Genomic DNA, 13,645 nt, shown 5'->3' on the forward strand with positions numbered 1-13,645 from the left:
TTAGTCTCTGTCCTCTCTGGAGGGTGTTTGTATTCATCTAGTCTGCCTGTTTTATGCTCCAACATGAGCCACTCTTATGCCTCCTCCTCAGCCTCTTCATACCGTCGAATGTTTGGTGGTCCAGGCTACCTGACGCCACCAATGTCCCGTTCTATGTTTGGCCGAGCCTCCACCGGGGGGTCCGGAAGCTCTAGGGTCAGCTCCAGAGTCTACGAGGTCTCCAAGTCCTCCAATTCTTCTCCTGGATTCTCCAATTATCGAGCCTCCTCCTACAGTATGCCCAATTTATCTGCGGGCTATAACCGCTCCTATGGCGGGATGGGTGAGACACTGGACTTCAGCCTGGCAGACGCGCTCAACCAGGAGTTTCTTCATACACGCACTAATGAGAAAGCTGAGCTTCAGCACCTAAACGACAGATTTGCCAACTACATTGAGAAGGTTCGCACGCTGGAGCAGCAGAATCAGGTGCTGGTGGTTGAGGTGGAGCGTTTGAGGGGGCGGGAGCCTGCGCGCATCGCCGACCTGTACGAGGATGAAATGAGGGAGCTGAGGAGAGAGATCGAAGTGGTGACCAATCACAGATCACGTGTGGAGGTGGAGCGGGACAACTTGGCAGATGACCTGCAGAAACTGAAAGTCAGGTAAGATGCATGAAGCATGAATACTCCACTGGAAAAAACATCTTAAACCTGTTGGTTTAACAATCTTTCAGTCTAGTCAGGCTGGTTTTGGATAGGTCTTGGACACCAAGATTGGCTGCCCAGCTAACCTCCAGCTTCAAGATTCCAAAAGGGTGTTTTTTTTCGCAGGGATGCCATAGAAGAACCATTTTGGGTTCCCCAAAAAAGCTTTCTGAACAGCTCTTAAAAGAACCATTTTTTGTGAAGAAGTGTGAAGAACATTTTAATAATCTAAATAACCTTTTTCCACTATGAAGAACCTTTTGTACATTTGAAAGGTTCTATGGCTATTAAAGGGTTAGTTCAACAAAAAAATGAAAATTCTGTCATTAATTACTTAACCTAATATCGTTAATCTTCGGAACACAAATGATTATCTTTTTAATGAAATCTGAGAAGCAAAAAAACATAATTTACCACTTTATTTACAAAAAAATAATAATCTCCATCGCACGTTAAAGAGAGCACCACGACACGTGACATGTTGGAGATTAATATTTAGCAAATAAAGTGGTAAATTGTTTTTATTTTTTTGTGCAAACTCAGCACTTAATAAAATTGGGGTTAAACCAATGGAGTCACATGGATTACTTTATTTTTCTGGGGCTTGAAAATGGTAGTTGAGTAGGCTGTCAATGGAGGGACAGAAAGCTCTTAGATTTCATTAAAAAAGATCTTCATTTGTGTTCTGAAGATGAACAAAAGTCTTACAGGTTTGGGAGGACATGATGGTGAGTTTGGCTAATTCTGAGTGGGGTTAATTCTGTCAACAAAAATTACAGAATTTTCATTTTTGGGTAACCCTTTAAGAATCTTCATAGAACCACAGATGGCAATAGGCATTATTTTTAAGAGTGTTGACCAGACTGTGAGTTTGACAAGACTTACCAGGCTTCTTAAACCATCTAAGACCAGCAAACCAGCTTGGGATGGTTTAAGCTTTTTAAAAAATGGAATAAAAATGATACAGTTTCTGTTTGAAAGAATACAGTTGAAAAACATGCAATTTCGTTCAAAAATATATGCAAATTTTATGCATGTATTCTTTGTGGTACTGAAGCTGTCAATCCACACTTGAGTTTCATATTTAGAAACAGTGTTTTACATAACAATCCAGAGATGTTCGGAGCCAACAGGGGAACGAACATGATCTTTCCCTGTGACTAACATCTCATAAACAAAAAGAAGTCAACAACACACTCATAGCAATTCGTAACCATTTTACTTTTTTCTGAAATGGTGACTAATTCGCATGAATGTGTTTGATCTCCTTCAAACATTTTCATATTTTCTGCTTAAGCCAGTGGTTATGTTTAGGGGTGGACATTCTTATTTTTTTTTTATTTTTTTTATCATAAGTTTTCATACAAATTAAATCCGGTACCTTGTAAAATAGTTGTCATGAGATCAGGTTGAAGGTAACATAATCTGAAAGGAATACAAACATCACATTCACCCATAACATAACATGAAGACTAAATCACAGCAACAGGAGCATAGGCTATACTCTTGTTAACTGTTTAACAACTGGAAGAAAGAAAAGTGACCAGTTAAAAGGAAATTTGTTTAATCAATTGAGAATGTCAGTTTTAAACCAATTTATTACTGAGGTTGTAAAGCTTATGCTATACTAAACCTACCCAATGGGGTGACAGTGCGTATAATATGAACGTAAAAACTAATTTTGGCGTATACATCGCACGACAAATACAATTTGTGCTATATATACGCATTTCATGAGAATGTGTTGAAATATCTCTACTAAGCTGAGAAGGGACTTTTCTTTTACTTTTAAAGGGACTTTAAAGGACTTTTCTCACCTAGAATAACTTTTTTAAGTATACGTAATATGTTTGAGGGGTTAATATGTCTTCTCAAAATACAGGCAAATAAAGTTGGAAAGGAAACGATTATTTATATAATAGGTTTGATACGTCAGGTGAGAGACCACAGGGCACAGGGGTTTCAGGGTCACTGGATTGTTCTTTATTTAATGCTGAAAATAGTTTCAAATTGCCTCTCTCTGCAGTGACCAAGAAATAATTGTAGACTTCATCCGGTCAACCAGCATTATGCGCTAAATAAAATGCTATATCAGACCTTGAGAGGTTATTAAAGGCTTAAGGAAACTGCCTTTATAAAGGAAGCTATTGTCCTCTCAAACATGTTGTTTACAATAGCCTAGCTTTACTTCCTATTCAGGAGTTAGTCAGCCTAAAAGTGCTGGCCCCACTCCACCTTCCAGTGCGAAGAGCATTTGTGTGAGGTTGTTGTGCACCTTCGGTCTATAAAAGGAAAGGAAAGAGGTTGGTTGTAATAAATATGACATACATACATAACTCCCTTCTCCTTCTTCTTCTCGCCAGGCTTCAGGAGGAGATTGCACTGAGGGAGGAGGCAGATAATAATCTGTCCGCTTTCAGAGCAGTGAGTTCCCAAACACCCCCCTCCCTGTCCCCCATATTGGTTTTATTAATGGACATTAAAATGTGGCTTATATTTATTTTGCTATCACATCCACTCTCAGGATGTGGACGCTGCCACTTTGGCCCGCCTGGATCTGGAAAGACGTATAGAGACTCTCCAGGAAGAGATCGCCTTCCTCAAGAAAATCCACGAGGAGGTCAGCACATTTAGACTTTTCATTTATTTTGTCTGTGCCATTTTGATTTGGTGGTGCACAGCACACTAACCACACTAACTTATAATATTGTAGCTTTTCCAGTAACAAACCTTTTTATCCTACAACAAGTACTGTAACGTAATACAACGTTGTTGTTTGTCACACACACACAACCAGCTAAAATGTAACAGATTTTGTGTCCTCTGTCTCATACAAACTATATTAATCAGTGTTCATAAAATACAAATAAAAAGATTCACTAAATAATATGTAGTATTGAAAAGTGAGAAGACTATCATCTGTCACATACAAACTGATATTTATCAGTTTTTATTTGGTTCAGAATTATGTAGCTCTGAAAATACAACTCATATTAGAGAATCAGACAGCAATGTGTCTCATATGGGAACCACCAGCAGGGTGTTAAAGTAACACTGAAGCAGATGAACTCAAAAGAACTGAAAAGACATTCAATCTCTCTTATTACAAACCAGTTTGACTTCATTCCAGTAATTTGTCTACAGTTCTTTTTGAGATTTAACAGAGGTTTAGATGTTGATGTTTTATAGAAAATGTTTGGTTGCCATTATGGTAATCAGTGTTTGGTTTAGTTGGGCAGTTTGACTCTTGGCTTATTATGTTTTTATTATGTGAATTTGGGATTTTTGTAACAGTGTTTACTGAAACATCATTTGTTGCAAAAGAAGCCATAAACAAAAATTATCAGGTGATGTAGTTTTCACTTTAACACCCTGCTGGTGGTTCCCATGCGAACACCAAGTGGTCTTATTTTAACACCGGGGAATTTACTGTATATTAACTTTTTTGCTATATTAACTTGTAGTGTTGCTAACTACTTTTGTTTTTCAGAAAAGTAGCTTCACTGTAGTTAAGTGAATCTACTTTAATCTACAAGTAGCTTAGAGCTTTAAAAGCTAGAGTTTCAAAGTAGCTTCCCCAACACTGAGCTGAGTGAATCTCAGAGCTCTATTAGAGTTTCATCTGTTCCTAAAGATTACACAGCTACTTTAAAACACAGCATAACAGGCCTCTGTTTCAGGGCCAGCTGTGTGTGGATGTTTAAGATTAGTACTGCCAGTAGTCCTATCATCAACAATGTCATACTGCTTTATTAGAACAAGCACAAACACATACACACAAGCCTTTTCTTCCTCTGTGTGTTAGGAAATCCGTGAGTTGCAGGCCCAGATGCAAGAGACCCAAGTCCAGATCCAGATGGATATGTCCAAACCAGACCTGACTGCTGCCCTGAGGGACATCCGTGCTCAGTATGAGGGCATCGCTGCAAAGAATATCGCAGAGGCCGAGGACTGGTACAAGTCAAAGGTGAGACAGAAGAATGAGAAGTGAAAGGAGAACCTGCTGATCTTTGACCTTTGTCTTTTCACCGTCAGGTGTCAGACCTTAACCAGGCGGTGAGCAAGAACAATGAGGCTCTCAAACAATCCAAGCTGGAGACCATGGAGTTCAGACACCAGATCCAGTCCTACACCTGTGAGATCGATTCCCTCAAGGGCACTGTGCGTTTATCTGTTCTATCTGATGTGGATTGCTCTGTTTCTTGTCTTTCTTCGTGTGTCATTCATTGCTTTTTCTCTAACTATGTAGAATGAGTCTCTCATGAGGCAGATGAGAGACATGGAGGATCACAACGGCCGTGAGGCCGGCACTTTCCAGGACACCATCGCCAGGCTGGAGGCGGAGATTTCTAACATGAAGGACGAGATGGCGCGTCACCTGCGAGAATATCAGGACCTGCTGAACATTAAAATGGCCCTGGATGTGGAGATTGCCACCTATAGGAAGCTGCTGGAAGGAGAGGAGAGCAGGTACAAAGGACAGGAAATGAGACAGATACTCTGTCCTTGTTTTTAACATACTCCAACCTTTCTTCTTATTCTGATGGCTTTTTCTTACTTTTTTTATCTTCCTTCCTCTCCCACGTTAAAGGATTGTGATGCCCATGCAGGCATATTCCACTATGAGTTTTAGAGGTAAGATGAAAACCTTGTTATACTTTTAACTAGATGTGTTTCCTCAGAGGCCACAGGGAGGCGTTGTACCTGACTGAATGCAATTTGTGATGCCTTGTGTATGATTTTAGTTAGTATAATAATTAGGCTATAATTATTAGTTAGCATAATTGTGACCCTGGACCACAAAACCAGTCATAAGTCGCACGGGTATATTTGTGGCAATAGCCAACAATACATTGTATGGGTCAAAATTATTGATTTTTCTTTTATGCCAAAATCATTAGTATATTAAGTAAAGATCATGTTCCATGAAGATATTTAGTACATTTCCTACTGTAAATATATATAAAAAATATTTTTAGTAGTAATATGCATTGCTAAGGACTCCATTTGGACAACTTTAACGCCGATATTCTCAATATTTAGATTTTTTGCACCCTCAGATTCTAGATTTTTCAGATAGCTGTATCGGGGCCAAATATTGTCCTATGCTAACAAACCAAAGCTTATTTATTCAGTTTTTTTTCCTCACTAAATGTACCCTTATGACTGGTTTTGTTAGCATAATTTAATGTTAATATATTTGTAATAATATTTGTGTCAGTAAGATTTTTTTTAAAGAAATTTTTTTACTTTTATTCATCAAAAAGACTTTTGGGCGAGACCTGCGAGAATTGTTAATAATTATTTAAAAATGCACTTTTTTTACTGTATTTTTTCTGCAGCATCGTTGAGCATATGAGACTTGTTTTTAAAACATATTATTAACCCTAAACTTTTAAATGGTAGTGTATATGTTTTTATCAATATCATTTTAACAGAGACGAGTCCAGAGCACCAACAGAGAGCATCTGAAATGCACTCAAAGAAAACTGTCCTGATCAAGACCATTGAGACACGTGACGGAGAGGTGTGATGTATGCGCACACACATTTCAGTTCACCAGTTCATTTCAGTGTTTGTCCTGGCTCATTCTCCTATGGCAAGCCATTTTGACTTTTATTCATTCCCAGGATATGAATTTGTGATATCAAGAATTCAATTTCCACTAGTAAAATGAATTCTTGATATCAACAATGTCATAAATAGCAGAAACTCTATTTCATGATATCTGTATTTTCACTAGTGACATGTCACCATAGGCTGCCATTCAAATTCATTTGATATCAAGAATTGATTTCTTACTAGTTGAAATTCCAATTTCACATATCAGAAATACAATTCTTGATATCAATAATTATGTGGTTAGTTAGTGCAAATGTATATTCTTGATATCAACAATTAAATTGATACTAGTAAATATTTTCATTTTTTATATTAATATGTTTGTCAATAGTGACAATGTTAATTTCTGATATCATGAATGTGATTGTTACTAGTAAGAAAGCCATTGATTTTAGATATCTGAAATAATATTGATATCAGAAATACATTTTCAGATATCAGAAATAACAAATTTAACATGTTGAAATACATTTATAGATATCAAGAATTTAAACTATAGTGACAATCGAAATAATTTCAAAAATATTTTTTTTACTATAGCAATTTTATTGTTGATTTCAGAAATTATGATGTTTTACTAGTAAGAATTGTATTTCTGATATGTGAAATTGGAATTTCAACTAAGAAATTAATTATTGATATCAACAAATGAATATGAATGGCAGCCTATGGTGACATTTTACTAATGAAAATACTATTACAGATATCAAGAATTATAGTTTTTACTAGTTTAAATTCAATTCTTGATATATAGAATTCAATTTCTGTGAGTGATGACTTCATTGATATCAAGAATTTACATTTTTAATAGTGGAAATCTAATTCCTGATATCAAAAATAAGCATTATAACTACTGAAAATTGAATTGTTGATATCAAGAATCCATATCCTGTGAGTGATTGTCAAAACAGCTTTCCATAATCTCCCTCGTAACATCCTATACAAAATCAGGTTCACCTCAGGTGCTATAAAACAGTTTTGTGGTCAAAATACTCTAATAAATATCCTTTAAAATTTGTCTGGTGACAGGAAGAGATGACGCAGTCTGTTTTTGAATTAAAATAGTCTACTGCCCCCTACAGGTGGTGAGTGAATCTACACAGCACCAGCACGACATCATGTAAACCTTGGACGAGGAGCCGCAACTAAAGAATCAAACAAAGATGAAAATAAAACCTTTAGGACAGTTAATCATATTTTGTACTTTTTTTCTCTCTCCGCACATCCTAAAAGTGATACGAGCACATCCGCATGAATGGGAGAAGAGAGCATACTTTCTTTTCAAATCTGTATTTTTATTTTTTATTTAATTTCAGTATATAGAATGAAAAAGAATGTCGGAAATATTAAAGGAAGGGTGAGTGCAGTAAATGGAGAGAGGTGGAAAACAGAATTGTGAGGATGGTACCAAGCATAAAAAATAAACTAAAGAACACATTATATTATTATGTATTCTCTGTGTTTGTGTGTGTCTGTCTGTTTACCTATACATAGTATAAAAATGCACAGACTGAAATAGACAGATAAATAATAGAGCACAAGAGACACAGTGAATTCACAAACTTTACTATAATAACCAGGCCCATACAAACACATGCTGTTGTACAGTGTTAAAAAAAAGAAGATGTCAGATTGTCAAAGGTTTCATTGCATGAGGACTTTTTAGTCTTTTAAGACTATGCTCCGTTATCAGAAAGTAAGTTATAAAGAAAACATGACTCAGCATGTAAAACCGAACAAACAAACAAATTAAACTAATAAATACCACCATCCATTCACCTGCCGGGACTCAAAATCCCTTGAAAAACAATGAATTAGAATTAAACCAATATCTAATAAATATGAGTGGCCATGTTGAAATGGATATACTAAATGTGCATTATATGTACATAACATAGACTTTTCTGCTTTGCAGAATAAGAGAGAGAGAGAGAGACACCATGGTAGAAACTGCTCATTTCAATTATTTGTATGAAGATGAGCATGAAAACGTATTGTTGAAAGAAACTGGGGGTGTTTATGTCATGCAGTTTGCCCCGATGGATTGCAGGGGTCTTTTTAGGAAGGATGTTGCCCTCTTGGACACCATAAATGTTCACTTGCATGGCACTGCAAACTAGTTTTATACACAGCAGTAACTGAACAGTCATGGTGACACCTGTTGCACTTGCATCAGAGGGGACAAATCGACAGTTTTTGCATCATCGTTCTGTGTCCTTGTTCTTTGTAGTTCTTCCCCCCATACTCCATAACATTCACTCCGTCCCTGAGTAACATCTTCACTTTTTTTCCACCATCTTGACTTGTCCTCGTCGTTTTAATCACCAGGTGTTCAGCTCTGCGTCCCAGAGTGGACCAGGTGGCTCTGATCAGCAGAAATATGGCTCTTTGCCCTACAGCCTTTCTGAAACAAGGCGAAGTAGTTATATTCTCCTGAGAGAGTTTCTTACTGGTGTCTCAAAGGCACCCCTGCTCGACAGTATTTGGTTCAGTCCTGGGCCGGAATGCGGGATCTCACAGTACAGACACTGACTGGTGGAATCCACAGACTTTACTATGAGAAAGGGGGGGGGGGGGGCAGCTGACTTCGACATGAGTCAGCGTTATTGTACAAAGACAAGATTCAGCACCAACTGATGAATTAGTCACAAACAAACAGAAACGCAACGTCGTGAAACACTGATGAACAGGCAACACGCTAATTCACCACACTGACATTTTCAGAAAATGATTTGACAGAATGGAGCCCAGATTGATTTTTTTTTTTACCACTTTTCAATATTAGTTGAACAGAATGCCACATTTCAGGCACATGTTCAGGGAAAGTGTACTAGTGTAATTGTGTGCGCGAAAGCAGCTCTTTAATACAACCATGGTCTTTGAATGATGCATCCAGTATTATAGTTAGAAGTGCTTTAACTGATCCGTTCTGAATGGTGAGGAGACCCAAGCCTCTGTGCGTGCGGTACCAAGGGTCAGGTCAGCACCGGATTTGTGTGTGTGTGTGTGTGTGTGTGTGTTTATTTGTGAATAAGTGAGTGTGGTCAGACCCGAACATGTGGTCCAACCCCAGAAGTGAGGGGGACGGTAGAGCCACAGTCATAGTCCATATCCACACTTGTGTGACCTGAAGCCATCAGCCCGCCCACAGGATAAGCGTGTCCATCCACCTGTCTGTCCCGAAAACTCTGGATGTAGCTCTGCCAAAGAGAAAAACACTTAAATAGGCCTATACATCATAGGTATAGATTCAAAATATTACTACATTATACAGCGAACATAAACAGAGGCTAAACCGTACTTGCTTGACACACAAGAATAAACCTCATTGGTTGAGCTTCCGTGACCAAATTTGAATGCTGTAAACATTTTTCGTTGATCAATGTTTATATGTGAATAAAAGCCTAAATTAAATCTGTTCATCATATAAAGTGATAGTGTCTCTTTAAAAAAAACTTGGATTCATCTCTGTATGAACGCTTTGAAGAGTCGTACTTTCAATGGAGGGACAGAAATCTCTCAGATTTTAATAAAAAATATCTTAATTTGTGTTCAGATGAATTAAAGTCTTAGATTTTGGAACGGTGCTCATGTTCGCTCGGCGGCTATTATGAGAGTTGCACACTGCAGTAAGATATTAGGCATGGTAAAACATGGCACTCGTGGTAAAATCAAGAAAACGAGATTTAAACAATAAACGACTATGTTGAGCTATATAAAATATATATGTATCCAAACAGTTGCTCACCTGTCTAATAAAACAATATATTAAAGCGTCTTTGGTGTTTCCGTGGTTTCTATATGATAAAACCGGAAATCGAGGGTAACGTGGGTGTGATGTCATTGATAGGCAACACCAGAGGTGGACAGTAACGAAGTACATTTACTTGAGTACTGTACTTAAGTACACTTTTTGAGTATCTGTACTTTACTGGAGTATTATTTTTTAGGGAAACTTTTACTTTAACTTCACTACATTTGAAAGACAAATATCGTACTTTTTACTCCACTACATTTCTATCAAGGTCCTCAAAGTCAAAAGTCGTTTCTGTAGCAGCTTTGCAAGTCAGTGGATGATTTTTTTTCTTCTTTAAGCAAAATGTAAATGTCTGGGAGAAAGAGAAGCATAGACATATGGAAGAATCTGAAGTCTGTTTTTTGTGCCTCTGAGATGCCAGAGCACGAGCACTGAATAGAGCTTTCTTTTGGGGGGTTTTCGCACTTAAACAGACCAATACACACAAAATGTCAATTTTCATTTTGGAAAGTATTCACGTAAACAAAGTTGATTATGTCTTAAGTGAACGTAACAGTTGGGGGAATATCGGAAGTGTATCAGTGTGTAGGATTTGTGCATTCTGCCTTAAAGTGACAGCAGCTTTGTAAAAAGCTTTGTAACTTTTAAGTATTTAAATTAGTTCAAGGTGGTCGTATGGAGCATCACAGACTGGCTTAAACCACCATGGCATAGCGTGCATTTATACAACAATGCAACAAAATTAAAATAATGCATTGACATAAAAAAGGAAATTTACTTTTGATACTTAAGGACTTTTAAAAGCAAGTACTTCTATACTTTTACTTAAGTAAAAATAGTTTTTAACAACTTTCACTTGTAACGGAGTAATATTTGACCAGTAGTACTTTTACTTTCACTCGAGTAATGGAGTTGTGTACTTTGTCCACCTCTGGGCAACACATGGACACGTCCGTGCCCTAGCTTATTTCTCTAGATTTAAACAGTCTTTGAAACATTTGGGATAATGTAAGTACACAAGTCAACAAAATATATACGATTGTTCTAGTGTTTTTGGGATAATTTAATCCAAAAATCTTACATATTGTGCTTTCACCTAGATTGTGAAATATTTTATTTGATGTTTTCTCTCAAATACATGTAAATAAATGTATTTTGTCTGTTACACACATGTATGATCATGCTAATAGATAAGTGCCTTCGTGTTAGTTTATGCTGCAACGCACAGAATTTACAACAGGTTAATTCATTCACTTCTCCTGAAAGTCATGAAAGTAAGTGGCCGGAGAACTGGGAGAAGAATAAAATAAATTTTATAGTTACCTACCCAATGTGTTTCTGACATAAAACATGTCAAATTAAGTTTGAAAGGGTTCAATTATTTCCCACAGGTTTTCTGCTTCCATAGACGTGTATTTTACAAACTATATATGTTTTTGCTAGTACCTATGTATTTAAATGTCTGAAACCTAAAATAAACATTACGTAGTTGAAAACACTTAACAGTTGTGATATGACAAGTCTCTCTCTGGCTTAGCACAAAAGCAGATTTGAATTTAGCAGTTGATCACATGACGCACTGAGCCTTCTAATCACACTGGTGTGATCGTGTGCATTAAATGGTTGCATAGATTCTCCATCCAGTCAGATAATACAAAAATTAACTAAGCTAATATATATATATATACATATAAAAGGGCCTAAAAGTGGCAACAATGCCACTGAAATGTAACAAAAATGTCATGCAATTTTGTCATTTTTCATTGACATTTTTGTAATTTATTTGTAACTTTTGTTACTTTTCAGTGGCATTTTGTCACTTTTTGGCCCCAATAATTTCAAACTCTGTTCAAACTCTTGTGTTTAAGTTTGAGCAAGTATGCATTTTTAGGATGGTGTATGTGGACTCACAGGAGAAAGTACATCTCCATCAAAGCGTCGTATAGGGTTGGGTTTCCTGCGGTAGGCAGGCTCGGGGTGCAGGGCTTTGGCGGCATGTGTGTGGTGTGAGTTTTGCGGCTGCTTCCTTTTTTTCTTCCTGCTGCTCTCCCTCCTATCCTCCTTCTGACGAATACGCATGAGCTGAACTCGCCGTTGCTGACGACTGATCATCACTGAAAAAGAGGAAAAAAGTGCATTACATAACAGTAACATACATTTTGAACATTATATGCACAGTTCCCTGAAAATTTAAAATACAACTAAAGTGAATGGGAACTAACACTGTCAAGCAAATTAAGCACACAAAAGTACCATAAATGTAGTATACAGCACATGTGATATGTAATGTGATTTATTATTCCCAAGCCATTCAATAGCTTAAATGCAATGAACATAGACATAGAGTATAGAGTATGTTTACATGCACTGTGTTAGAGGTGTACTATAACCTGCGCATGCATGTAAGCCATTTTCGTCACATTTTTCCTTTAATCATCCATTATTTTCTACAGTCATGCACACACCTAAAAAAATCTACACGTTTTACACACATAAGTCGCATTCTCTGGCACAAACCCAGGTGTAAAACTGCTTTCTCTTAATCCCTTAAGCGGCGTAAAGAAAACAGTTTGTGTTTGCATGTTTAATAAAGCTGCTTTCTACCAAAACCCTGGAATTTTCTTAAGTGTATGTAAAATCACTGAAATTTACATCTTTATTCACTGATAATCTTGACGGAGCATGCTCTATTACAAGAAACACAGTGGAAAATAAACAAACATATACATATAAACAGTGCACAAAAGTTGTATAGAATAATAGACGATTTGGGGGAAAACTGATAAAAAAAATTCAGATAAAAATTGTGATTAAATGCTTTTTTTTCTTTTTAAAGAGCTCCAGGTTACAATAGTATATTTCTATTGTAATAATACTATTTAGCTTAACTGTTTCCCAACCATGCTTTTATTTTGGCTGTAAACTGCAGGGAGCTCTTAAATTCGCAATGAAATGAATGTAGAGACAGCTCTTTTGTTCCGTAATGTGACGTCCATCTGAGTTATTGACAAAGAAAAAAAATGCAGGGCTTGACTTGGCTCCATGCATTGATTGTTACTTGGATTTTCAGGTCAAAACGTTTTAAAAAAATTAATGAATTGTTCACAATAAGAACTATAACATGATTTGAAAATATACATATATACATATGTGGCAAATTTCCATTTCATGCAGATGTTAAAGTTTGTCTCTTTATAAACATTTTCAAGCTGCTCTGAGACACTGAAAACACCGGATCATGAGTTGAAATGAACACAGTGCCACACTTTGCTCTTAAACTCGCTGTGCATATGTTTATTACTTAAAGGGTTAGTTCACCCAAAAATGAAATTTCTTTCATTAATGACTCACCCCGAAGTTGTTCCACACCTGTAAGTTCCTCCGTTCATCCTCGGAACACAGTTTAAGATATTTTAGATTTAGTCCGAGGGCTTTCAGTCCTTTGAATGTAAGTGTATGAACACTTTGCTGTCCACGTCCAGAAAGGTAATGAAAACATCATCAAAGTAGTCCATATGTGACATAATTTGGTTAGTTAGACGTAAGACGCTGTGACGTGTTATCTGGTATCTGCTATCGC

The 13,645-nt window shown here is 36.9% G+C and overlaps 2 protein-coding genes across 2 annotated transcripts in view; one reads left to right on the forward strand and one right to left on the reverse strand.

The window, feature by feature from the left end:
• Nucleotides 1-7,759, forward strand: desmb (desmin b). Its single transcript, XM_079841577.1, has 9 exons — nucleotides 1-644; nucleotides 3,050-3,110; nucleotides 3,211-3,306; nucleotides 4,492-4,653; nucleotides 4,722-4,847; nucleotides 4,936-5,156; nucleotides 5,278-5,321; nucleotides 6,125-6,213; nucleotides 7,391-7,759. Exons 1-9 carry the CDS (start codon nucleotides 64-66, stop codon nucleotides 7,430-7,432), a joined length of 1,422 nt encoding a protein of 473 aa, XP_079697703.1. The 5' UTR covers nucleotides 1-63; the 3' UTR covers nucleotides 7,433-7,759.
• Nucleotides 7,617-13,645, reverse strand: part of tmem198ab (transmembrane protein 198ab) — a 35,168-nt gene continuing 29,139 nt past the window's right edge. Inside the window, exons 4-5 of the mRNA XM_079841578.1 lie at nucleotides 11,977-12,179; nucleotides 7,617-9,508 (exon numbers count right to left, since the gene is read on the reverse strand). Of these exons, the coding sequence (XP_079697704.1) occupies nucleotides 9,353-9,508; nucleotides 11,977-12,179 (359 nt within the window). The 3' untranslated portion in view covers nucleotides 7,617-9,352. The remainder of the gene's footprint in view (nucleotides 9,509-11,976; nucleotides 12,180-13,645) is intronic.

Source organism: Gobio gobio (assembly GCF_949357685.1).
Source record: "Gobio gobio genome assembly, chromosome: 17".
Lineage (NCBI taxonomy): Eukaryota > Metazoa > Chordata > Actinopteri > Cypriniformes > Gobionidae > Gobio > Gobio gobio.

Bases quoted from the DNA above. Each gene is read 5' to 3' on its own strand.
- desmb (XM_079841577.1), top strand. From the start codon at position 64: ATGAGCCACTCTTATGCCTCCTCCTCAGCCTCTTCATACCGTCGAATG. The intron at 4,654-4,721 runs GTGAGACAGAAG...TTTCACCGTCAG, and splicing joins AGGACTGGTACAAGTCAAAG to GTGTCAGACCTTAACCAGGC. The intron at 6,214-7,390 runs GTGTGATGTATG...TGCCCCCTACAG, and splicing joins TTGAGACACGTGACGGAGAG to GTGGTGAGTGAATCTACACA.